The sequence below is a fragment of the Lampetra planeri genome, chromosome 28 (genome assembly GCF_965212315.1).
Source record: "Lampetra planeri chromosome 28, kcLamPlan1.2.h2, whole genome shotgun sequence".
NCBI lineage: Eukaryota > Metazoa > Chordata > Hyperoartia > Petromyzontiformes > Petromyzontidae > Lampetra > Lampetra planeri.
Genome location: NC_136134.1, coordinates 2,198,874 through 2,223,916, shown reverse-complemented (window position 1 = coordinate 2,223,916; position 25,043 = coordinate 2,198,874). Strand labels below are relative to the sequence as shown.

Below are 25,043 nucleotides of genomic sequence, written 5' to 3'. Positions count from 1 at the left end.
TTTTTGATGCACGACGGACGGACACAATAATCCCCTGTGGGCTGGTGGAACCAGGTGGTTCCTACCAGTAAAAATGTTATCTACAACAGTGCCACTGACCACTTCCCACCACGGCCTTGTGGACCATCAGTGATTCGCGGACCACTGGTTGGGAGCCCCACCGAGTTCGACCACGCTCCTATTTGATTCGTTACCCTATGACTTTTATTTCTCTGTGGTCAAAATGCTTCATTGAATACATTCCCTTTCTAACCCTTTAAAAATAGACATTCATTTTCTTTGTTTTAGTGGAGAGACTGTATATATGGAGATGTTGCAACAGTAGTTGACTGATTCACCGTGAAAAAAAATCCGCGCCACTGATTAGCACGGTTGGCTACGTACGGTGCAAAAGAAGTTGTACATCATAGCTATTTATATTCTCCACATTGACGCGAATTATTGTTTTGAGTTAAGTATTAGGATATAAATTTGTGTGGAACTTGGACCCATTTACAGACCGGGTCTTTGCCTCTAAATTAGGAAGTGAATCGACATTTATTCATGAAAACCTGGCTCTGCTGATTAATTTATTTCACCTTTATTAAACCAGGAAAAAAAAAACCTTGAGGTTAAAAACCTCTTTTGCGATGAGACACTGCATGTCAAAACCGGTCCACAGTACTTGAATAATTGCTGCAAAATGTACGCACTACCCGAAGGCCATGAGACTGACTGTGTTAAATACGCGAGTTATTGTTTACGTCAAGACACGAATGTACGAAGGAGACGTCCATACTCAGTTTTTTTCGGTAAAGTCACGTAGGTAAAAAACAAAATAAAATCACCACGTTTCAGAGGCAAGACAAGCTTCTGTCTTCTTGTGTTGCCTCCGAAACGTCGTGATTTAATTTATTTTTATTTTATTTTTTACCTACGTGACTTTACCGAAAAAACCAAAGAGCATCGACCCTTGCAGTCACGAAAACTTCAAATCGTGACCTTGCTTCCCTAGCAAGGGGAAAGGATGGGAGATACATATACTGCATGAATACATCACTGATGGTGGTTTATGCGCACGTGTCGAGGCTGATTGACGTTAAGCGCGTGTCGGCCATCGAGACAAGTTAGCAATGATGACAATCTTCATTGTTGAAAGCGCCTTTGATGCCTCCCAAGGTTCGAGGCCACTTCGCACAAGTTGAGATAAAACAAAGCGGTGATGCGTTCATTATGTCAGGAGTGCACCGCATGTACTTTCGGGAAGCGACCAAAAGGAGTGAGAATTGTGTGTTAAAGGACAGAAGTAGATTAGGAAGCTGTGAATTATAGAGAGGTTACGAGCTACAGACAGTATTAGAATAGGATTTTTTAGAAAATGTATACACTGAATACGAGATTGTTTCAAGTATGCTTCACACGTTTGTTTGGAGTTGTACATTTTTTTCGACAAACTATAGTTTAAAGTTAAAGTAGATCTTCTTGGTTCTTTCGGTAAAGTCACGTAGAAGGGAAGTAATAAAATAATAAAAATAAAACATAATACAATGAAATAAAATAAAATATTATGTTTTATTTTTATTATTTTATTACTTCCCTTCTACGTGACTTTACCGAAAGAACCAAGAAGATGAATCCCTGCAGTCACGAAAGCTTTAAATCGAAAATTAAAGTAGATCATTACATAAAAGCAATTACACTTAGATCGATCTCTTTATTAGATAACTTTTTATCGAACAGTTTGTATCACACGTAACATTTTAACGAGATCAGAACGCAACAGACTAAGTTCGTCCCATTTGCAAGAGTGACCGGGGGCATTATCCTGCCAGTAGGGGGCGATGCCTGCCCCTGTGTATAATCCCAACTCAGTAATGTGCGGTGTCATTTAATTTGGCATGTTTAGACCCTGGCGCTGGGACACTACGTGGCCTACTCTTACCAATTACGTCAGGGGATCCTTCAAATTCACTCTGAGTGAAGCAGACGATGCGTGGGTAGTTGTAAGCAGATGCGTGCGGCGGTAGCGAGATGTTAACTACCTCGCTAGGTATACAGGTAGTAGTGGGTTCGATCCCGACCCTGACGCCTGCTGCTGTATATTTGGAGTTTGCGGTGTCTCTCTCTCTCTCCGTGGTCGCGTGGATTTTTCTCCGGGCCCTCCAGACTTTCTCTCCGCATTTAGAAACACGCGTTTTAGAGTATTTAGCTGCAATAAATGTCCACATAAGCCACTTTGTTGAGCTATCATTTGTGACAGCCAGGTCGCTACTGAAAATGTGCTATTTAGCTCAGTGGGCATACCTAGTAAAATAAAATAATTAAGTTAAAAAAAATTGTTATTAAACCCGCACAAATAATCAGACCGGTTGCTGGATTCGTACCGCAAGCCTCTACAGCAAGCGGAGAACGCGCTGCCGCACTGCTGTGATCTTACACGCAATGTCATTCATTTCTATTCCTTGCAAAGGGATAAATTGACATTGTCTTCTAAAATTGGCTGACTCCACGTTGTCACCACTCCCCCATCCATCGTCCGCCAATGGGACAATCCAACTCGCGTCTGCAATATGCCAATCTCATCAGTCCACGCTGGTCGCCCTCTCGGGGGATGATCCTTACATAACATTGCTGCCCACTCTGTTACCAGTCTCGTCCAATAACCAACACCTTTCAGAAGTATACCAATGGTGATGCTGCTGGTTGCGTTGGCAGTGGTGCATAGACACAGTACAAAAAGTCAATACATGGCAAAATACGTCTAATGATGATCAATACATTCATCAATAACACTGCCTTAAAAAATGATATACGAGGCGACGTTTCTGGAAATGGGTCTTCTTCATGGGACACCACGTACTGACGCGTGTGCTATGAAGGACCATTGCCTGAAACGTCGCCACGGTTTTTATTTTTTAAGGCAGTGTTATATTTTGCTGAGTCTTGCAGAAATGTGTCCTACGCAAGTCGATTTTTCTGAACAGTCACTGCCATGTGTCCGATTTGCATTTATTCTCCGGTTCATAAATGATGCTTTCCAAAAAAAAAACCTGGATTGTAAAAACAAAGCCATTCCTAGTATTAACTCCACATATAAACTATAGAACTCTTGTTCCGTTACAATAGCTCTTCTCAATCAAAGACAGCATAAGAACCCTATCCAGTTACAATACATCCGTTTTGTCCTCAAATTAACCCCATATACGGTACTGTATAACCCTTATCAAATAACACGTGCACATTTACTGTACTGTATCTCAATACACCCATCAAATACAACCAATAGCATGTGGTGTAATCTAGAAGACTTTGTTTAAACAAGTCGGACCTTGCCAATAGGCTCAATCAAATATATACTCAAATGTTAAGAGACATCACAGAGTTCTGCTCGTAACAATTCACCCATCATAGCAGGTTACTGTACTTACATCAAGTCCACGTGCTGTAGAACCCTAAGAACCCTGGCTGAGGGAGAGGGGGCGGGGCACCCGGCACCCCCCCCCCACACAAAACCTCAGACCCCTCCCCCCGCGCTCGTCTCCGACGTCACATCCGCCCGGCGGACCACCACTTCCGGCTGCCCGTGCCCCCCCTCCGCGTTTGGACTTTGGGCGCCAAAGCGAAGGCGCCTTGCTGAGGCGCGAGTGGCCGAGTCGGTGAGCGCGGCGGTGAGCGACGGAGGCGGCGACGAGACGCGGCGGAGGAGAGGCGACGACCTCCATGGCGCTCTGCAATGGCGAGACGAAGGTGCTGAAGCGAGCGGGCGCTAGCCGCGGCCTGCTGGCGGAGGCTCGCGGCGGTGCGTCGATTCCACGTGCGCGCGTGTAGGATGCGGAATCGATTCTTGACGACTACGGGGGGGGAATCGTGTTTGTGTCGAACAGCGCGATGTCGATTCCTAGTGAGTGTGTGTGTTCGTCTTGTAGCGTTCACGCGTGCTGCTGCTGCTTTGCGTTGAGGACGCCGGGCGAAGAGACCCTTCTTTGTTCGCAACAGGAGGGCTCAATTATGTATACGTCGATACGAGAATCTTAAGGTGCGAGAGTTTGCATCTTTTTGTTAAAGGAATCGGATCGACGACGGGGCGATTCGCCTGTGCGAGAAGTCCATGTAAAAGACCCCCATCCCCATCTCCACTTCAACCGGCAATGACCAGCTTGGTGAAGTATGGTCAAACCTCCTACACCCCTGCCCCCCCACGGCCGACACGGCGTGGGGAGAAGGGGCCTTCGTCCTGCAGTCGATTGGCTCTGCACACAGTCCAAGTTAAAGCTCTTGCACGAGATATCGGGAGCCTGTGGACATTTTTTTAAATGCACCTTAAAACCTACTTATACGCTTCCGCTTATTAAACTTTTGGTTATTTTAGTAAATTAATTTTAAAATGTATTTATACTATAATTTGTATGCTGAGTGTCTGCTGCTGCTGTGTCCTGCACAGCGCTTTGAGATCCTTGATGAAAAGCCGCTATATAAATGTAATTATTACATCCACGCGATAACGATTAGAACATTCGTGTCGTGTTTTCCTTTGGGTTTTCACGAAGCCAAGATGCGTTGGCACTGACCACTCGGACGAATCTGGCGAGAGGTGCTCTTCCGCCATCAGTGCAGAGCCAGTAGTGGCAAATTACACGTTACTAGGGCGGGATTTGGGATGGTGGGACCCGTGACGATGTTTCGTTACTTCGCTGCGCTGTGACCTCGGCCCAACCATAGGTTCGATTCACGGACACCGGCAAATAGTAACGGACGATATCTTGAACTGGTGATTGAGATCGTCTTCCACCAAGTCGCACTGACAATGTTGGTGGCGTTTGGTAAAAACAAACACCAATGTACGACACGGCGTGTTGTCGAAGCCTTTAATCCAGCGGTGGATTGACACGAGGGCTGTGAAAACAAAAATTGTGGAGATATTCTTAACCACTGACTGATGTTGAATTCCTGCCGTAGTGCGACTGATCAAACATTGATTGACCACAATGCCTTAGGTCAAAAATTTCAAAGTATTGGACTTCACTACAGCCTAGTACAGTGTAGTATCTTGGTTTTTAAAGTTATATTTTACACGCAGTTGCATTGTTGACAATGATGCCGAAAACGTCCCGATTTATATGGGTGAGCCGGACCTTTCTGCTGGATAATTTTGCCTGCAGAGTAATATTTAGCACATGGATAGTTACTCATTTGTACGTTTTGAAGCCTTCAAATCTTAACGAGGATAACACCGATATCTTTCGCTCTCCTGATATATTTCACAACAAACTAAAATAAACATCCGCTGAAGACGTTTTATTTGGTGACAGCGGCTTAAGCACTCTCAAATGGTCCAGAATTTTTACTTAAATAACAAACAAGAAAATGTAAAAAAAATGTTTTACCAGGATAGGCCCCACTGAGCTATATAGTTCTTCAGAATTGACTTGGCCACAAATAATAGCTCAACGAAGTGGCTTACGTGGAAATGTATAGCAGCCAAATACTAAAAATGTATGTTTCTAAATATGGAGGGAAAATTCGGAGGACCCGGAGAAAAATCCACGCGACCACGGGGAGAGAGACATGCAGCGTTGGGATGGAACCCACAACATCCTGTATACCAGGCGAGGTAGTTAACATCTCACCCTAACCTCGCACTTGTGACGAATGCAAACTGTCTGTTTCAGAGTTGAACTTGGAGCGTGTAAATGGGGCCGCAAGAGAGTCAGTCTCGTGTGCTGTTTAAGGGTTGCGGGTGTCTGCAGCGCGTGATGGAGCTGCGTGAAATCGTTTTCGCTTCGTGTTTATTTTTAAGCGATCGCTTAAATTACAGCAGCGATTATACGGCTGCCGTCAGCCCTCTAGCAGCAGCCGGGCGCACACGCTCACAGGACAAATTGTCTTTCTATTGTGAAGGAATGGACATTTAGTGCTTATCGTGATGGTATCGGGTGACCTGTGTTAAGTGCTTTGTATCTCAAATGATTTACTATTTGTCTGAACTCGGCAGTGTGTGTCTGTTGTGTGTGCTCGTCTCAGACTTTTGGATGTGGGCTCTGTCTGTCTGTCTCAGATTACTTATGGTTTGCTCTGTGCCCATCTCAGACGATTTTGTGTGCATGCCGCATGTATAAATGAGACACATTGGTGTGCTGTGTACTCCTGTCTCAAACGTTGTGTGTGCTGTGTAACTGTCTCAAATGGTTTGGTGTGTGTGCTTTTGCGTAATGATTAAAGGTCACCCATGTGCTAAATCAAGAGGGCATGTTTTGAGTACAGTATGTTCTGTAACACCACGTGTTTTCATAACGCGAATTGGATATAGCACGTTGAATATATGAGAACTTTTTTTATCACGCGGATGCGAATTTCGATATAACGCGATCGAGTGAACGGAACTACATCGCAGCGCGAGTAGGAATAAGCAGTTGTACGGCTGTCTCAGAGTAGCATCGCACAAGGCATTGGGATGCTGCTGGATGCTTCTAGATGCTACCCATGCGCCTCAGTCTTTGTTTAGCCTGCGTTACGCATCTCACGTGTTATCGCGGACTGTGCTTTAACTATATTATTTATTATAACGTGATTTTTCCATAACGCGGAGTTCTTCAGGAATGCAACAACTCCCGCCGCGTTATAGAAGACCACAAGTGTATTGCTGAAAGTTTTGTGTTGCTGTGTTATCATCCCTCAAGTAGTAATAAAGTCCAAGCGTCTCTCTTCTCAAAGAAGCATTGGGGTGGTGCTCATCTCCATTGAAAGCCCCTGAACCTGTGGTGCTAACTCCATATTTCCTTGGTGAGGGCAAGTCATCAAAAACTGTGGACTTATGTGAAAGGGTTATGATTGTGGCCTGAGCTGGGATTCAAACTGGTGAACCTCATGATTGCAAATCAAATGTTTAACCGTCGTGTGCGAAGTCGGTTATGGTTGTTGTATGGAGAGACTGGTTCATCCAGTGAGAATGTGGAATTTCCACTACCAATGCGGGCGAGCGCTATCCATCATCACTTGTTTCAGCGGGGAATGAATTAATAATAAATACGTGACATGAAAATAACTCGGTTGGGAGTTCCATTGTCTTACACCCAGTTCGATGCGCACATTAGGGTAGTTGTAGGTCATTGGAGGTAACCCTGGCAGAGTCAGTGGGGGGGGGTGGGGTGGCACGTGCCCCCCTAATGATCTGATCGAAATCCCTAATTTCGATCAGATAATTGGGGTTTGTTAGTAATAAATCGCCATTTTGCGACCCCCACTGCCACTGTGTAGCATATTAGTATGTGCCAGGGACTCTATGAGATGATAGGACAATAGTCTGAGTCGATAAGTGGCAATAAGTAACGGCAAAGCAGTTATAAGTGACTCAGAATTGTGCGCAGTTGCGTATACAGTACACGACTTCCCTGAAGGCATATCTTCAGCGAGCGCGATGCCGATCACACACTGTTCGAATTCGACCCTCGATCGATGGCTGCGCCATCGCCGCACACGTGTCGAATAAAAAGCAAGGGACAAGTCCTTACTTGCTAAACAACTCCTATAATTTTTCATTGCTGGAGGGGTTGCCCCCACTACCTGAAAATCCTGGCTCCGCCATTGGATGGTAAGTGTTATTCATTTTATCATTTGTTTTTCAAAATATGGATTTAGAAAAAAAAAGACATATTTTTTATTCTAATCATTCTGATATCGCAGCGCTTGTTTAAATTAGTGCTGGATTTGTTTGGACCGAACAACTAATTCCATTTAAACAAAAAAAAGACATTTAAATTGAAAAGGTTTCTAAACTTTGAAAAACTATTACTTCTAGCCCCTCTTAGACAACTCCCTTTCTTCCGTAATTTTATGTTTTATGATGCTAATTATATTTTAGTTCGAGGCTTTTCTCTTGCCCCCTAAGGGGTTATGACCTGCATCTGGGAAAATGTCTTTATTGTAAAGGGGACACAAAGTAGGTGTATGTCACCTCCAGTACAAAAGCCAAAGGATAGTGATCTATTGTAATGCTAATCTTGCCGCTCAACTCACAATCACAAGGTCACGAGTTGAAATACCAGGCACAGGTCATCGTCATTCCCATGCGGGACCGAGGTGGAGCCTGGTGTGATTGTGTGGGGATGCCTTCCAATGCCTTGGAGGCAGTGGTTGGTGGGTCACGCAGATATGTAAAGTGCTCGAGGCTGTTGGTTATCTATGAGATTATAGTGTGTTCTTTAACCTGTCAGTGGACCTTTTGAAAGGCGATCCCCTCATGCGTTTGCTTTTCTATGGTACTCTGGATTCCTTCCCCATGCAAAATAATTCTTTAAAAGCAATTGACCAAACTTTCAAGTGCAGGTTCCTCCTGAAAATTAGTACCACTTTGTAAGAAGTCTGTGTTTATTTGGTTTAACTGGCTCCTGTCATAGAAATGTGGAATTTCCATCGCTATCTGAACAATGTAGATGAACTCCGCCCAACATAATTTTCAGAGACTTTGGCTTGTAATAATAATCCGGCAAAATAGCAAATTTTTATATTTCACTTCCATTTTACTTCAGACCCATACATAGTTGCTCATTATGGCATTGCTTTTGCACAGTAAATATATATTGCATACATAATGTTTGGCTTGTGGGGGAACACATTTTAGCTCCCTGCAATCGTCTGCAGTTCTATTAATGTTGATTGCCTTTAAATGTCAGTTGAATTTTTGCCACACATTGTAATTCGCTGTTGATCCCTGGCTTAAATTGTTGCTGGTTGTTCAACAGGTAAGTGCTGCAAAATGTAGTACGTGCCGTCGATAGGAATAATAATGCAATTTGTAACAAGCACATAATTTCACGGAGATAAATGAACTTAACCCTGAGGTGCAGAGCCTAATCCCGTGTCACTCGAAAGACCGGCGAAGGAAGTGAGCATTTAAGTGTCTCTTAAGAGTAGATATAGATTGAATGCTGTGAATGTGAAGTTGTATGAGGTTACAAATGGCAGAGCTACCCTGGAGAAACGACACCTTGGTGTAGAGAGGAGGTTGTGAGTGTCTGTGCGGAGAGTTCTACCATGAGCTGTAATGGGGTGAAGGGAGCGAAGAGCCATACGGTGGACGACAGAAAAGTAGAGACATGGTGGCACAAGCAGCATATCTTGTAACTGACCCTGCCGGCGATGGGAAGCCAGTGGAAGGAGTGAAGCGAAAGTGACGGAATCTAGCCAAGATTGACAGGTGCTGTGGATGACGCAGGCGAGCATAGTTTTACAACCATTGGAGTTTATTGAGGTTACTTGATGAAGATACAATAAGGATGGAGTTGAAAGGTGAGACCTGACTGCTGCAGGAAATGGTATTGCGAATTCAGTGGTGATGAGTGGACATCAATGACGAAGGGCCCTCAGGTGATGGATCCAACATCTGATGATGTGGTTGGTGTAGCTGTCAAAATGATAATGCGGATTTGAGAGTGATGCCAAGGAACTTTGGATGCAGTTGGAGAAATGGATTGCGGAGCCGGCGATCAATATGCTAGAAGGGAGTGTGGACATGGTGAGACTGCCTGGGGCTGACGAGGATGGCTTTGTATTTGGAAGCATTCAAGGTGTGATAGTGGGCCAAGAACCACTGCTGTACGGCAGCGGTGTACTCTTGAGAACCTCTGTAATCCAGAGGTGCCTGTCAAATCGGTTAGAGTGAGAATGGGGGTGGTGAAGGACTTAGCGTGTCAATGTAGCAATGGGAATAATGCAGGAAATTGTGACACATTGTGAAGGGAAGGATATTTATATCTACTGCGTGAAATACTTTGGAATGGCAGAGAGCAACTTTAGTGTGAATAGACGGATGTTTGAGGCAGGAGTAATGTCTGACTTGAGACACAATGTATTGGCTGATAAGACATTTAAAGCGGGCTTAGGTGGGCAATGTCTCTTGAAGAAATGATGGTCCACAGTTGAGAATAATGACAGAGTGTCAGCCAAAGGAGGGAACATGTTCGAGGGGACATCAACTGCAGAAATGGAGTGATCAGCTCTTGTCAAGGAGTTAGGTAGATTTTTTGCATCAAGAGACCATTAGAAATACTGACGGTTTGGGGGAGACGTACATCCAGCAGTGTAAGACCATGGCTTATGATGATGTTGGTTTAATACCACATTTACACTTATGCAACACTACAGCGGGCTCACAGATGAGTGAGTATGGCGTCATCATCGTGTAACCGGCACTGCAGCTCTGAGTCACCTCGGTCCATGTATTTGTGAGGCACAAATCTATGCTTGTTTGACATCTCGCCTAAACTACAGAGATTGCTCGATTGAGCAGGGGGGGGAGGGGTGGGATCATGCAGGCTCGACCCTTACTCGACTACTATACTAACTTTCTCGGTTCCAAATGCGCCCACTGTTAGCTAGATTCCAACAATGCTGATCTCAGCAAGCCAAACCGCCTCGGGACACGACTTAGAATGTGGTGGCGTTGTGGTGAAAACGATATCTAATCAGAAACACATCGAATCAACTGCTTTGTAACGTCGCGTTACGTTATTCTGGGAAAACTCGTGACCTCGTTTCAGCGCTTCACAAGCTTGTGAATCCACTAGTGTGCACTGACGAGATCGGGGCAGTCAGCGGCTGCTTCTACACAACACGTGTTGTCTGTTAACTCCTGCAACGATGATACGGAGTCTCAAATGGATACGTTTGAGATCTGCTAATATTTGTCGAGTTATGCCTCCATCCAGCAGTGGATTGATCGAGGCTGATTGTGGTGATGAATATTTGTTTTTTATAATATGGAATGAAGTGTATAATTTATACAATACAACTTTTATTTTTATTGTGAAATTGCTACTTCATTAGTATGTTGTACATAACAGTGGAATATGGATAAAATATTTCTATATATGTATATATACAGGCTTCCTGCGCTTTGTGGGTTTGGTTGGTGCGATTTCACGTAAATGTAGCTAACCTATTTATAACCATGATACGCTGTATGCGGTCGGACGCGAGACAATGTGCGTACTGTATGCGCTACTCGGCAGACAGATGTCTCATGCGGTTTCGCTTTGTCTTTTGAGTTGGGCGACTGGTCTCTTGCTACGTATTTCCGCTTTGTGCGCTCTTGTTTTTCGAATGCATCAACCGAATAAAGCGAGGGAAACCTCTATACACAAACGTGTATAGAGGAGAAGATGAGACGGTCTTGAGCCTGACGTTGGAACATGTGTAGTGAGTCCAACTGAGTCGCAGACATTATTCTTCAGAGGCAACACATTTATTGTAACACGTCTATACTAAGGGGTAACTGCCCCTTTACCAGATACAGCCTGGGGTGGTGACCACCCAGCTAACTACACGATACGTTGGAGTTACAGCTACGAAGGGTCGGACCCTCACTCGGGTCCCCGGCCATGTGTTGATGTCTCGTAGGATGTAGAACTTCCAGCTTGTAGACGTGGAGCTTCCAGCTTGTAGACGTGGAGCTTCCAGCTTGTAAAACGAAGCGACCCCGGTCCCTCTCAGGGACCCACCTTATATCCTCCTGGGTCGGGGCCGGCTCCGCCCTTGGCCCTGCTCGCCTTCTCGAGCGTTCTAGCTCCCTTTGGATCCCCCTCGAGTGCTCTCGCCGGACACGTGATCACCCCCTAGCCCCCCCCCACCTGGGGCCTTCTCTGTGGACACTCCAGATCACGTGTCTACGTGGTCAACCAGAGTGCCATGGCCCAGGGCAACCCTGTCCCTGGGCTGCCACTCTCCCGCTCCCCCTTGTGGGAGCCCGCACTCCACGCTATGCGCGGTGCCCGCGCTATCCCAGCGCTCACCAAGCCCCACTAGGGCTGGTACTACACCCGCCTACGGGGTGTACGCGATGACGATGCATAGCACGCCGTGCTGTGCTAAAGCCGGCATCACAAAGCAACCCACCCGGTGCTGTCCGCGACGTAAGAACATCGCACGACACGGCCCTCCTGGGCCGGCACCATACAGTGACATCCCCGATGTCACTACACATAAAGGATGTTCACTAGGCCAGGGGTGGCCGATCTATAATAGACCAAGAGCCAAATAGTACCCATGAGTTCTGCAAAGAGCCAAGTGTATATATGTAAAAGTGTGTCGATATTTTTACAGTTTTTGACATCGTACGGGAGACGTTCATTATTCTTTGCTACTATTGGGATAGTGCGTTTGACGTGCCCCTTCGATAGAGCCGCACGTGGCGGATTAAAGACCCTCGTGTGGCTCGGGAGACACCGGTTGGCCACCGCCGCTCTCGGGGTTTGTTGGTTATCCATTCTGAACCAATCGAAAATACTCTAAAATTGATTCCCAGCTGGCCCATATGTGACAAACAGTTTGTCATTCTTCCTAATTGCTTCTCACGCAATTCAGTGCATGTATATGTGAGCATAATCATCCGACTGAATTGATGAATCTGTGAATCGTTAAGGGCCCAATGTCAGGCAGTGGGGGGGGGGGGTTTGGCATATTATTTTTCTCGGGCACATATATCTAAAGTGTGATCACCAACCGCTTAGTCACTCAATCTGGCTGTACCCCCCTGCTCTGAAGTGGGGTCCTTTGTCTGAAATTGTATCCTATTATGTGTAGTGTTTCTTCGGTTATAAGGCACTGCTTAATGAATGGGGAGGTGAGATTGATTTTAAATGGAGCACGACTGGGGAGGGGTTCTCATTAGTACGCCCCGCAACTCGGGCACATACAGTGCGCTTTTCACTGCCGCACCCGCCCAGGATTTCTGCAGCCGCTTTGGAGTGCGTTAAATTGTGCGTGTAGAAGCGTCCAAGGCGTCTGCTTTATTCGTGGCACCAGGCAGCCTTGGGCACTTAAGAGGGGGGAGGTGGGGGAACAAGACTGGATTGTGCTCAACACAGCACACTGCTGGGTCACTGCTTCGCTTAATCTCCAGCTAGGAAGTAAAAAACGTCTACTTGCTCCAACGAATGTCGGGCGGTACTCTTGTCAGCCACCCCGAGCTAGCAGGGGGGGGGGGATTCCACGTTAACATGACGGAGACAGTTTCTCTGCCGGACAAGACAACCCCGCTGTTCGTTTTCTACAAGGTAGCGCTCTGTTTTACAACCCCCGAAGGAGTGATGGGTTTAGTCGACCCCCAACTGGGAAAGTAAACTCGTGTCTTTCTGATTGTGGATTGAGTAGTAGGTTAACCACAGGGCTGCACATAGTGATGTGCCTTGCAGCAGGCAGTCCAGCAAATAGGAAACATATCTTTACAGAGTTAGTTTTTTTGTGTACGTGTACTTCTGACATATTAGGGGTAAACATCTCAAAATGTGACTGTCCCGTGATAGAGCCTAGAAAACTGTGATGGTCTCCAGGCTAAAATAGTGAACACGACTCCTTAGTCTTAATTGATCAATCTTGCATGTGTCTGTGGAGTGTATTGCCAATCCTTTTTAGCAACTCGAGCAAGCACCAGGCCCATTCCTGCTAGGTGTACGTCTCTGGGGTGGCGGTATTTAAACCACACTCTCTCAAAAACTTGTGAATGACTTTATCTTTCTAACCTGTTACCTTAAAATGCGCAACCAGATTTGCAGCACTTGCACAGTTTTTGTAAACATCGTGTACGTCCGTTATTACTAGTTGAATTCCAACTACACGAATTATAGGCGTCAGTGGAATATTGCCAAATCCATTCCTGTATGTGACTGGCTCCCACCATAAGAATGTGGAGTTTCCACCACCCTCACAGTGCCACTTGTAAAGATAATCACCACCCGACACTAAGCTTGAGAAAGGAGACATTTTGACTTTTACATGTCAAAGAGGAGTCGTGAGGACCCGGTGTGTGAAGCTTTCTGGGTTGAACATCATCAGTTCTCCTCCACCGCCCTGGTGGATTAGGGTTTCTGCACACACCATGCAGTCATTTACCATACTTCACCATGCTTGTCAGTGCGGGTTATTGAAGGAAGCGGAGAGGTGAGTTACAACAATGGATTTTGCTGCACTGACCTCCACGTAGCCTTGCAGCCTATAGCACCTGTTGTGCATAGTGGTCAGCCTTCAAGCGCAAACCTTGCTCAACCCGACTTAGCTGCCGATATCTGACGAGATTGGACACATTCCCGGCGAATTGATAACAGGCCTTCCTTTAATAGACCATCAAAAGTACACGCCCAATGGTACCTTTGAGTGTGCTGCTGTGTGGCGCTGTCTCGCAACTCTGTTGGTCTGAGAGCCACCGCCTTCCACAGTGGAGCATGACATTAAGCACGCAAATGGGCAGCACTTTGATGCTTTCGGTCGGTGGAAGTCTGCCCCTACAGTCCTCTGCACGACTGCGATGCAACCTCAAACCCATGCGCCAGATGAGGGGTTGGGATCAATTATCTCGATAGTCCAATTTAAGGCAAGATGGGTCCTTTGCCCCAACAAGCAAAGGGGCAGTGCTAATTTTTGTTGATGGTCAACGGTCACAATTTGACATTCCCATCATAGGGATCAGTTTGCACATCTGACAACCACTGCTGACTTCACACAATCATGTGATTCAGTGGAAGTTATTTTTTTATTAACCGTGGAGAACACATGGCTGACTCGACTGTTGTCCTAGATTTGAACATGATGCAACCTTCCGATTGTGGGTCAAGCACTCTCACAGCTCCACCAGCAGCCATGTTCATATGAGAGGGAGTAACGATGAAGCTCATGCCACCGGGATAATTACATTTTCTCTCATTTTGTTAGTCGTGCGGCCTGCACAATTCTGAACTGCTGCACTGCACATCTCACGTCATGCTCTTCGCTGCCCACAGCCGATCAAAGCCGGTTTATACAGAAGGAAAAGGTTATTCTTTGGTTTTTTCGGTTAAGTCACGTCTAAAAATAAAATAATAAATTAAAATAACATATTACGACGTTTCGATTGCAAAACAAGCAATCATCATCAGGTATAAAAGAAATAGCAACAAAAATCTAACTAGAAAACTATAGACAGACATGCAAGCAGACAGACATCACAACGGCACACAGAGAGAGGACACAAATCGGCACAAAGAGAGGGGTCGTTTCTGTGACGGTCTCTTAAATATAGAGAGGGGGGGCGGGGACGGAGAGAGGGAGGGGGCAGAGAGAATTAGCATATCAATGAGTGTACGGCAACGTACTGCTGTTGCAAGTAAGATGACAATGTGGAACGGGCACGCAAAATTGAAAACGGGCACGCAAAATTGAAAATTAGGAGACAGGCACACGAAAATTAAATAACCTAGCAAAATATCGAAATGTGATGTAATACAACACAGAGAGTCGGTTAACACACAATTAACGCATAGCCTGGTTGATTACGTGTTTCAAAATTTGCTAAGTTAGAATTTTAAGTGTGAAAATTCCAAAGAGAGGACACAGGCAGAGAGAACAAATAGTCAGAAAGAAAAAGGATAAGCTTAAAACTTCCCCGTAGAAGTGGTTCAATCTTAATTTAGGAGCTTTCGTGACTGCAGGAATTATTCTTTGGTTTTTTCGGTTAAGTCACGTCTAAAAATAAAATAATAAATTAAAATAACATATTACGACGTTTCGATTGCAAAACAAGCAATCATCATCAGGTATAAAAGAAATAGCAACAAAAATCTAACTAGAAAACTATAGACAGACATGCAAGCAGACAGACATCACAACGGCACACAGAGAGAGGACACAAATCGGCACAAAGAGAGGGGTCGTTTCTGTGACGGTCCCTTAAATATAGAGAGGGGGGGTGGGGACGGAGAGAGGGAGGGGGCAGAGAGAATTAGCATATCAATGAGTGTACGGCAACGTACTGCTGTTGCAAGTAAGATGACAATGTGGAACGGGCACGCAAAATTGAAAACGGGCACGCAAAATTGAAAATTAGGAGACAGGCACACGAAAATTAAATAACCTAGCAAAATATCGCGTTAATTGTGTGTTAACCGACTCTCTGTGTTGTATTACATCACATTTCGATATTTTGCTAGGTTATTTAATTTTCGTGTGCCTGTCTCCTAATTTTCAATTTTGCGTGCCCGTTTTCAATTTTGCGTGCCCGTTCCACATTGTCATCTTACTTGCAACAGCAGTACGTTGCCGTACACTCATTGATATGCTAATTCTCTCTGCCCCCTCCCTCTCTCTTAATTTATTATTTTATTTTTAGACGTGACTTAACCGAAAAAAACAAAGAATAATTCCTGCAGTCACGAAAGCTCCTAAATTAAGGAAAAGGTTACTTGTAGATAAATTGTGGTGGAACTCACTGTGTCGTGCGCTCCTGTCACAGTGTGCTCCGCCCGTGTAAACAGTTGGTGTTGGAGATTGATGTTTGCCACAGGAGACTGTTCTATCTCAGTGTGTGTAAATCGCTTTATAATGCGGTGAAAACTTGCTTGAACAATTTATCCAGTCCAGTTTTATCGGCAGTGGTCATCCTAAATATAGACTGGCCCCTGCCATGGGAATGTGGAATTTACACTGATATCCCAGTGTCACCAGTGGTGATGGAATTGACCCATTCTCCCGTTTTAAGAAGAGAGACACTGACATAAGTTGTGTTACATTTGCATTTTTTTTTTGCCAACAAATGACAAAAAAATATGAATCTGGAAGGGCCTTTTTATATATAATATACTAGTGGGAAGTACCCGGCGTTGCCCGGGTCTTAAAAATATTTCAAAACTACTCTTAAAAATCTAACAGCAGTGCGTACTGACTGTGGTGGTACCTGCTATGATTACAGCAGTGCATACCGACTGGTGGTACCTGCTATGATTACAGCAGTGCATACCGACTGGTGGTACCTGCTATGATTACAGCAGTGCGTACCGACTCCATAGCAGTATATATCGACTGTATAGCACAAAGTACTCACCTGACAGAGTGGCGTGGTGAGGCCTAGTCCCATGCAGAGTCTCTGGCCTCGCCTAGATTGTCCAGCCGGCCGAGGTGGTACCTTGGCAGGTTGGGGCTGAGCTGCTACCACTGACCCCCCCCCCCCCCCAGCGACGATGTCCCCGGCCGCTCTGCAGTAATATCTACGGCCTATAGTGGTAGCATTTAGCGACTGTATAGTAGTGTCGTGGGTTCCAGGGAGACCGGAGACGGAGCGCTTGAGGCAACGCTTTAATTCAAGATAGCTGCGGGATACACAGATCCCTAACACATAGGGGTGGCGGCCCCTCGTCCCGATACCCACGGAGATATAGCTTCGGGCTAATGTGTCCTAATCACTGGGACTACCCTCATGTTCCTCCGGCTAAAGGGGACCTAGAGGGAGGCTATCTGACCCGACCCAGCCAACGTCCTCGGGTCCCGACCGACCACTGGCCCACTCGGTCCCGGCCCTTAGAAGGACGTCGGGTCCCGGGGGTTCCCAGGGTCTGACCACTGGCCCACTACAGCCCCGGCCCTTAGAAGGACGGCGGGTCTGGGGGTTCCCAGCGTCCTAGCCAAGCTGGTCTTCTTTCTTCAGCTTGACGAAGACGGCCGGACTCGTCCAGAGATCCGGCTTTTATACCCGTGGCCAGGTCTCCCCGCCCCTGGCCACGCCCCCCTTCTGGAACTCTCTAGGGGGCTCTGGAATATCTCCCCCAACCCCTCTCTTGGGGTTGTGAGAGCTGAGTGTCCCAATGGCCCGGCTCATCCTGCCTATCCCGGGTTACCACCCCCTATGGACACGTGTGCTACTACAGGTAAGTGTGCATAACAATTCTATATACAATGCCTGACACCGACGCTACAGTAGTAATAACTGCACGCATCGGGGTGGGGGGGACATCACACAGTGAAGAATTAACGTCAGCGTTTAGTGTATTTTTATAGCATTTTTAACGCGAAAGAAAATGTCCCCCTCACTCTCATCGAAAGCGTGCGACTTGACATGGGCCATCCCCCCACCAAAGGCGCGTGAGTTGGTATGGTCGTGCACGCGTCATAAATAAATACATAAATGGAAAGTGCACAAAAATCGCACTAAATCGCTAATTATACAAATTAAAAGTTGACTGATGTGAAAAAGGAATACCGCTTGCTCACCGCGGAGCTTACGGCGTGGTACGTTAATCCCACCGTTGGAGAGGCAAATCGTTCGCAAGCGCGCGAACACACACAAACCCACAAACAGACAATTTTCGACTATTTTACATATATATAGATTAGTCCACTCACAGCCCTGAGCCAGCTTATGACAATTCCTATTACTTTGGCAGGTACCATTGATTCTTTGACCAACCACTGTCAACTTCCTACAAGAGTCAGTTTCTCTGCTTAACCGTGCATGGGCCAGTATCCGTCTCTTCACGGTTATGTTCCAGTGGTTGGAATTTAACATTTCTGTGGTGGGGACCAGTCTAAACTTGTCCATGGAAATTTTTGGTTGATTCACACAGCGACACCTATTTTATGACTCCTGTATACAAAAAGACTAAACATTAAATTTGGTTAATAAAGATTGGAGAGCCGTGCTTGTAGGCAATTATTTTCAGATGATCTTTTCATTAACTTTGGCCTCATTTAAATAGTTCCCCCATCACGTCTTTCATGTAAATTAACTCATTGATTTTTGGGAGTTATTGGAAAGCGGGTCATGCTAATCGCTGTACACCACAATGCAACCATTGTGTGAGAAAGTGGCAAAACTTTGCAAGAAAATTTTATTAATTACTTAGTGAAATGAAAAGAATGTATATAAAACTATAAACGCTCCATTTCTTGGCTGCAGCTCCTCTGGAGATATTAGATAAATGAAACATTTTATCTGATTTATTTTTGCATCATCGAGCTACAGAGCCAGTTGTGGAAATTCCACATTCCCTCGGCAGTGGGCGGTTCCTCTCGAACAACCGCTGTTGATTTTTGCGCAAAGTAAAGTCGGAGCGCCTCCCGGCTCAATCTTGCACTGGGCCGCTCATATCCATTGACGGCCCTAGCAAGTGCCATAAATTCCACATTGCTGTAGCAGGAGCCATTCCCTCCATATTACCACCACACAATTGACTTCCCACGAAGCGCTTCACATTTCATCATCCCCACGGCCCGTGGATGATATTTTCCGAGTCGACCCCCCCCTCTTCCCCCCCCACCAATTGAGACAAGAACCCAGGACCCTCCAACCTGCCAGTTTGAGCACTCCAACCACAGCGTGCCACTTTGCTTCGCCAACAAAACGCTTGTGCGTCGAGACCTCTCGAGCAGACGAAATCCTGAGTCAGTCCCCTGACGATCGGGATGCACTTTTCATGGCAAAAGAGAGAGAGGAGAGAGAGCGTGGACGCCAGCCAACGGCAGTCATGCGCCTCCGCAAACCGATTAGGCGCGGGTCGGTATTTGCGTCTTTTGTGGACACTCGTGTAGTTGTTTGGAGAAAACAGGCGTGCGCTTGACCCCCCGCCAGCCACGATGGGAGTGGGGTTGGCGTGGGGCTGCGTTTATCCGCCTCCACTGCGGCCTCTCTTAAAACGGCGGCCAGGAGAGCGCAGTGGGCACTCGACGAGGAGTCCCGCTCAGTTTATCCTTTCACCACGAGCCCGGGGTTCGGGTGGGGGGTGACGGTGTTCACTCAACGGCAGCTGTTTTGGCATAGGGTAAGCACAACGTGGTAGGTGTGGTATAGAATAGCGATCGAATAGTCATAGAATGTGGGTCAAGAAACTGTGTAAATATTTTCACAAAGGGAGAAGGTTTTGATTGTTGGGCGATGTGTGCAGGATAGAAGAGGAGGGCAAGTTACTGAGACGGGCTTTGGAGGGACACCAAGAAGTCGGCGACCAAGGGGGGAAGACCTAAAGCCAGATAGCAGCGGTGGTGGTGGCGGTAGTGGTGGTGAGACTGGAAGAGCGGCCCTTGGAGATTCGGTGTCGACACTGGAACAGCTAAAGGATCTAGACCAGGGGTCAGCAACCTGCAGCTACAGAGCCCCATGCGGCTCTTTAAGGACCGTCTCGTGGCGATATTTATTTATTGTGACCGCCGTCTCATATTCACGTGCGCTGCGGCTCTTAGAATGTTGGGTTTTTTACCGAATTTGAGAAAAATGGCTGCTCTTGTTTTGGTTACCGACCCCATGATCTTAGCAGAAGGAAGGAAACGTCCGTGTGAGGTATGGTGGGATGAACGTCATTGACCCCCGATGAACCTCTTCCCTTAGTTTAATTTCGTTACTTGTTTAATTCCTCAATTCAATACAATTTTTTGTATATTTTTTGTTTATAATATATTCAGTTATCCTACTAGCACTCTGTAATTAAATTAAACACTTGGAGCTGTCCAATGCTGAGTCGAGCTCCAACACTTCCACGGGAAGTTGATAGCACTGTTTTTATGGAGAGACTCATCCTTTCCATGGCAAGGTGGATCTTCCACCACCTGATAAGTGCTGCTCATAGGGGATGAACGACGAATGATGCTCGTTTGTTCAAAGAGACTTTCAGAAGTATCTGTCTGGAAGTGTCTCTTGTGGAATAAGTGGAAGAGGAGGAGGAGGAACAGTGGCGGGAAGGCAGATACCACACGTGTAGGAATCACAGTATTCTCTCGTTGTTCGCGAGGGATACATTCCGGACAGGCTCATGAATAGCAAATGTCGCGGATAATGATATTTTCATGAATTACCTAAAATAATTACGTAAATAAGCTTTCTATTTCATCACTATCTCATCATTCTGTCTCGTCACATTCTCTCTCATCACTTTTTTTCATTACTTTTTTCATCACTTTTTTCATCACTTTATCTCATCACTTTCTCTCTCTCACGATGCAGTCATGTAGAGTTCCAGATGCGATTTACAGATAGCCAATATCGCGAATAGCCAAGTTCGTGAATAACGAGGAAATGCTGTATATTCACACGAGTGGAAATAACGTGAATTTTACAAACCAAATTTCGTCGACCTGCATTACTCGCGCCAACGTGGACAATTAAAGTAATTCGGGAAAAAAAAGAAGCACGATGCGATTTCTTGTGAAAGGATTGTGTAACGCAGCTCTGCGGTTCGTTTTGTCTCGATGACCTCCATTTCATCTGCTGTTGTGTTCTGTTTGTTCGTTCGTTTCTCAGTCCGCTTGTCATGGTGAGGGTCGCGGCAGCAGCATGTTGAGTAGGGCGGTCCAGACCTCCTTTTCCCCGGCGTCCCCAGGCCAGCAGAGCGACATAGTCCCGCCAGCATGTTCCTGGGCCGGCCCTGGGGTCTTCGTACAGTGTTGTGTTTTTGTGCACCCAGGAAAGCATCGTTGCTGCGTTGGCCACTGGAGCCTTCAAATGTGGCCCGTGTGCTTAAGTTACAACGCGAGTGGCAGCAGCGGGAAGGGTAGAGTGTGACCTGCGAAAAATGCCGTAATCGTCATACAGAGCCAGCCGTGTATAGTCCGAGTCCTCACCTTTAAGCTCTAACCCAAAATCAAAGGCTGGCTCCCAGGTCTTAATACGTATGTATATTGAACGTCTTTCGCACTGTTCTTAAGAAATTAGTTTTCAATACAGAGCTCCAGTGGGTTTCTAATATCAGAAGGAAGAGCATTGCCAACGGCCGCAGAAGCGCTTGAGAAAGCGCGCGATGCAGTGACCTTGTAAATACATCCTGAGCTCGAACTTGAGCCTCGTCCCTATTGGGAGATTTGCATTACCTTGTGGCTTTCTCTGTTCACGCTTTTGTTCCCTTCGTTTTCCTGTTTCGCCACCGCCTATTTCTTCATCGAGCAGCGTTTGCTCGCATCGATTTTTCTCCCATTGAGAGTCTGGCTGGCGCTCGTGGTTTATTAGGGTACTAATGTGTGTCATGCATGACAATGCGTTTGCCACGCTTATGTATTTGTTTACATGACCAGGTATACCTATGTGTAAGGGCTCCTGCTAGACGGGGTCCCAGACGATGAATGCCTCGGAGACGAGATATCTGCCTGTACCTGTAGCCGGGCAATAATGCCACATGCCCGTATTGCAGCACTGTGGAGGACATCAGGGTTGGTGGATCGCACAAATGTCGCGAAATTCCCTTCCCTTGGGCACCGAGGTGCCATACCCTGGCGGTACAGCTAATGTGGACCCCCCCCCACCTGTTCCATCAGTATGGGAAAGAGTATTGCCCCCTTGCACAAATCGTTTATTTTTTCTAGGAGTTCCAGTTTCCTCCCATATGAACTTGGGGGTAAATTTGGTGCTGGATCTCCGCGGAGCTGCCTGACCCGCTTGCCTATTGTTTCTCACGCCTTTGAGTCTGTCTCTGAGAACGAGCCAATACTGTGTGCTTGTTTCGTTTCGAGTTGAAGTTATTACTTATAAACTCTGCGCTGCACAATATTTATGTGCCTCATTTCGTTATGCTTAAAAGGCCACGTTGACCGTACATGAGTTAATGCGTGGTTCTGTGTCTCCAGATTCGGGAGACAATGGCACCATTCGTAGCGAGACCCACGTCTCTACCAGTCGGGAGTTGACTCCACCTGGTTAAAATGAGGGCCCACTTTGTGGGTCGTGAACAGCCGTTGTGGCTTGGGTCAGTGGAATTTCCACCGTTGGCTGAGAATCACCAGTCGAGGCGAGCACCACGCCGTGGTCTTGATCATTTGAGAAGTGAGATCAAATCGAGTGTAGGGCAGGGAAACCTTCAGAGCGGCTGCCTTACAAGCAAAACGTTATCGGCTTGTATCTCGCAGCAGATCCGCTTTTAGCGACCATAACCAAAAGCATGCCTCCGTTTGCCTGCAGGTGGGTTTTGTGCAGATAGACGAGTGGACCCTTGCTCTTTGCTTTTCATACGTTTCCCTGCAACTTGCTCACATCGGAATCCTGTGTGAGAGTCACAGGTGTTGGGAGTTTACGATTATTGGCTTGCTGGCTACGTCCGGCCAATCACAGGTTCCGGGCAGAAATGTCGTAAGTGTATTGGCAACGTTGTTAGCATTACCACATTTCTGTTTATAGCGACACGTTTGCCCCTTGGGTGATATCACATGTACCCCTTCACAAGAGTTGCCACTGGTGTTAAAGCACGTGCGTCTACGGTACTGATCACTTTCTTCCTTTGACATTTAGCGTAAGGCGATCTAAGTAGGTTTTAATTTAGTTACTCACGCACAGCAATAGCGCAACAAGTGTGGCGTCTTGAGACTTGGTGAGGCTTTGCTGGATCATTAAACGAGATTAGGATTCATAATCTATATCAAAAACCACCCTCCACCCCTGCTGGATGAAGGCTTCCCCGAGCCAAAGCCATCTCTCGCCATCCTGCTACTCAACAATCCATCGGGTTCCTCCACACGAGCTCACGTCTTCAGCGGCATTACACCTCTTTGGCACGTGCCATCTTTCGGCTGCCACTCCGTCGTTAGACTTAGCCACCGGCCATCGTCACTTGATGTGAGGCCTGCCCAAGCCCACTTACTTGACCGTAAATATGGTGCCTCCGATTGGTTTGTGTTTGCTAATCCGCGCGTTCCCTGTTTGTTTTAAGTACAATTGCAAGCATGGACCTCCTGTGCTTATTTGTGCACTTTTCAGCTTTTGTTCCATTCTCTTTGTTGGTGTTTCCATGTTTCTGATCCGTATGTCATAGTCAGGTAATACACACACAGTTAAAGGCGCCCAGACTTTGGTCATTAGGTTTTCACGGCCACCAACCATTGAGCAACCTGTCCTGCCCAACGCCACATTTCTTAAAGTATATAAGAGCGGTCCTTAGAAGGTTTAATGTCTTTCTCACGTCATTCTCTCTTTGTCTTCTCACCATTCCCCCCCTTGCCCTCACCAAAAAAAGACAGATCCCCTTATAGCCTTAACAGATTGTTGGGGGAAGTGCTGTAAGCGACCATCTATGAAGCCCGGCACGGCACACGAGGGGGTGGTTGGCCAGCAACACGCTCGACTGCCTTTGTCTCCCCAGTGGTGATGTTTACTACACACCGCACCAGGTAGTCATTTCAGGATGAGTCGGCCTAGGGGAGGCAAAGGACCGATTCAGATATTCGTGACTGCTGTTATTCATGAGTGGGAATCGAACTCGGGTTGCCGGGTTCGTAGCGCAGCGTGCTAACGGTTGCACCACCGCTCCCCACTATGCACACATACACACGCAGGCGGAGGGCGGTGGCGCGGTAGACAGAATGGCGGCGGAGGGTGTGCCGCGGTATGAGGAGGCGGTGGTGATCCTGGACGCAGGCGCGCAGTACGGCAAGGTGATCGACAGGCGTGTGCGTGAGCTGCTCGTGCAGTCCGAGATCCGGCCGCTGGACACGCCGGCCTTCGTGCTCAAGGAGCAGGGCTTCAGGTGCTCGCTGGCAACGCGCACATGCACTCACGCTGCTAGACCCACACTCGCATAAACACATACAGACACAACTGCACTTATGTATTTATGCATGTTGAACTTCTTTCGCACTGTACGTAGCCAATCGTGCTAATCGGAGGTGCACTTACATTGACATACAAAGATCCTCCATTAAGCCTGAACAAACGTTTGAGGCAAGTGCTGTTAGCGAGCACCTATGAAGGCACATGAGGAGGTGGTTGGCCAGATCAGGCCCACTGAGCTATGTAGCTCTTTTTTAGAAGTGACCTGGCCACAAATGAAAGCTGAACAAATTGGCTTATGTGGAAATGTATAGTAGCCAAATACTCTTAACGCACGTTGATTCTAAATGTGGAGGGAAAACCGGAGGACCCGGAGAGTAATCCACGCGGCCACAGAGACACGCAAACTCGAAATATACAGCAGGCGTCAGAGATGGGTTCGAACCCACGACCTCCTGCATACCTGGCGAGGTAGTTAACATCTCTCCACCGTGGCGCCCACCTCAAGGGGGGGGGGGGGGGGGGGTGATACCCCAAGTGCCTGCCGAACGTACAAATTGAACGCTGGCATCTCTGTACGTTGTTTGTGATGCAGGGCGATCATCATCTCCGGGGGGCCCAACTCTGTGTACGCGGAGGACGCGCCACGGTTTGACCCTGCCATCTTCACGCTTGGCGTCCCCGTGCTCGGCATCTGCTACGGCATGCAGGTGCGTCGTAACTGTTGTTGGCTATATTTTACTGTTCGGGAAACCTGTTGTACCTTTTTGACTCGCCACCCAACTTGGACATCTGTTTCAGATGCTATAAA

General features: G+C 46.8%; 1 protein-coding gene across 7 annotated transcripts in view; it reads left to right on the top strand.

The window, feature by feature from the left end:
* The first annotated feature begins 3,519 nt into the window (after nt 1-3,519).
* GMPS (guanosine monophosphate synthase) overlaps nt 3,520-25,043 on the top strand; it is a 36,299-nt gene continuing 14,775 nt past the window's right edge. The window contains exons 1-4 of one of the 7 annotated variants that reach the window (XM_078607653.1): nt 3,531-3,726; nt 6,660-6,759; nt 24,019-24,209; nt 24,828-24,942. In XM_078607653.1, the coding sequence (XP_078463779.1) occupies nt 24,046-24,209; nt 24,828-24,942 (279 nt within the window). In that variant the 5' untranslated portion in view covers nt 3,531-3,726; nt 6,660-6,759; nt 24,019-24,045. Of the gene's footprint in view, nt 3,727-4,051; nt 6,760-24,018; nt 24,210-24,827; nt 24,943-25,043 lie in introns of those variants that run through there. The other 6 variants (XM_078607654.1, XM_078607650.1, XM_078607651.1 and 3 more) reach the window with 6 other exon arrangements.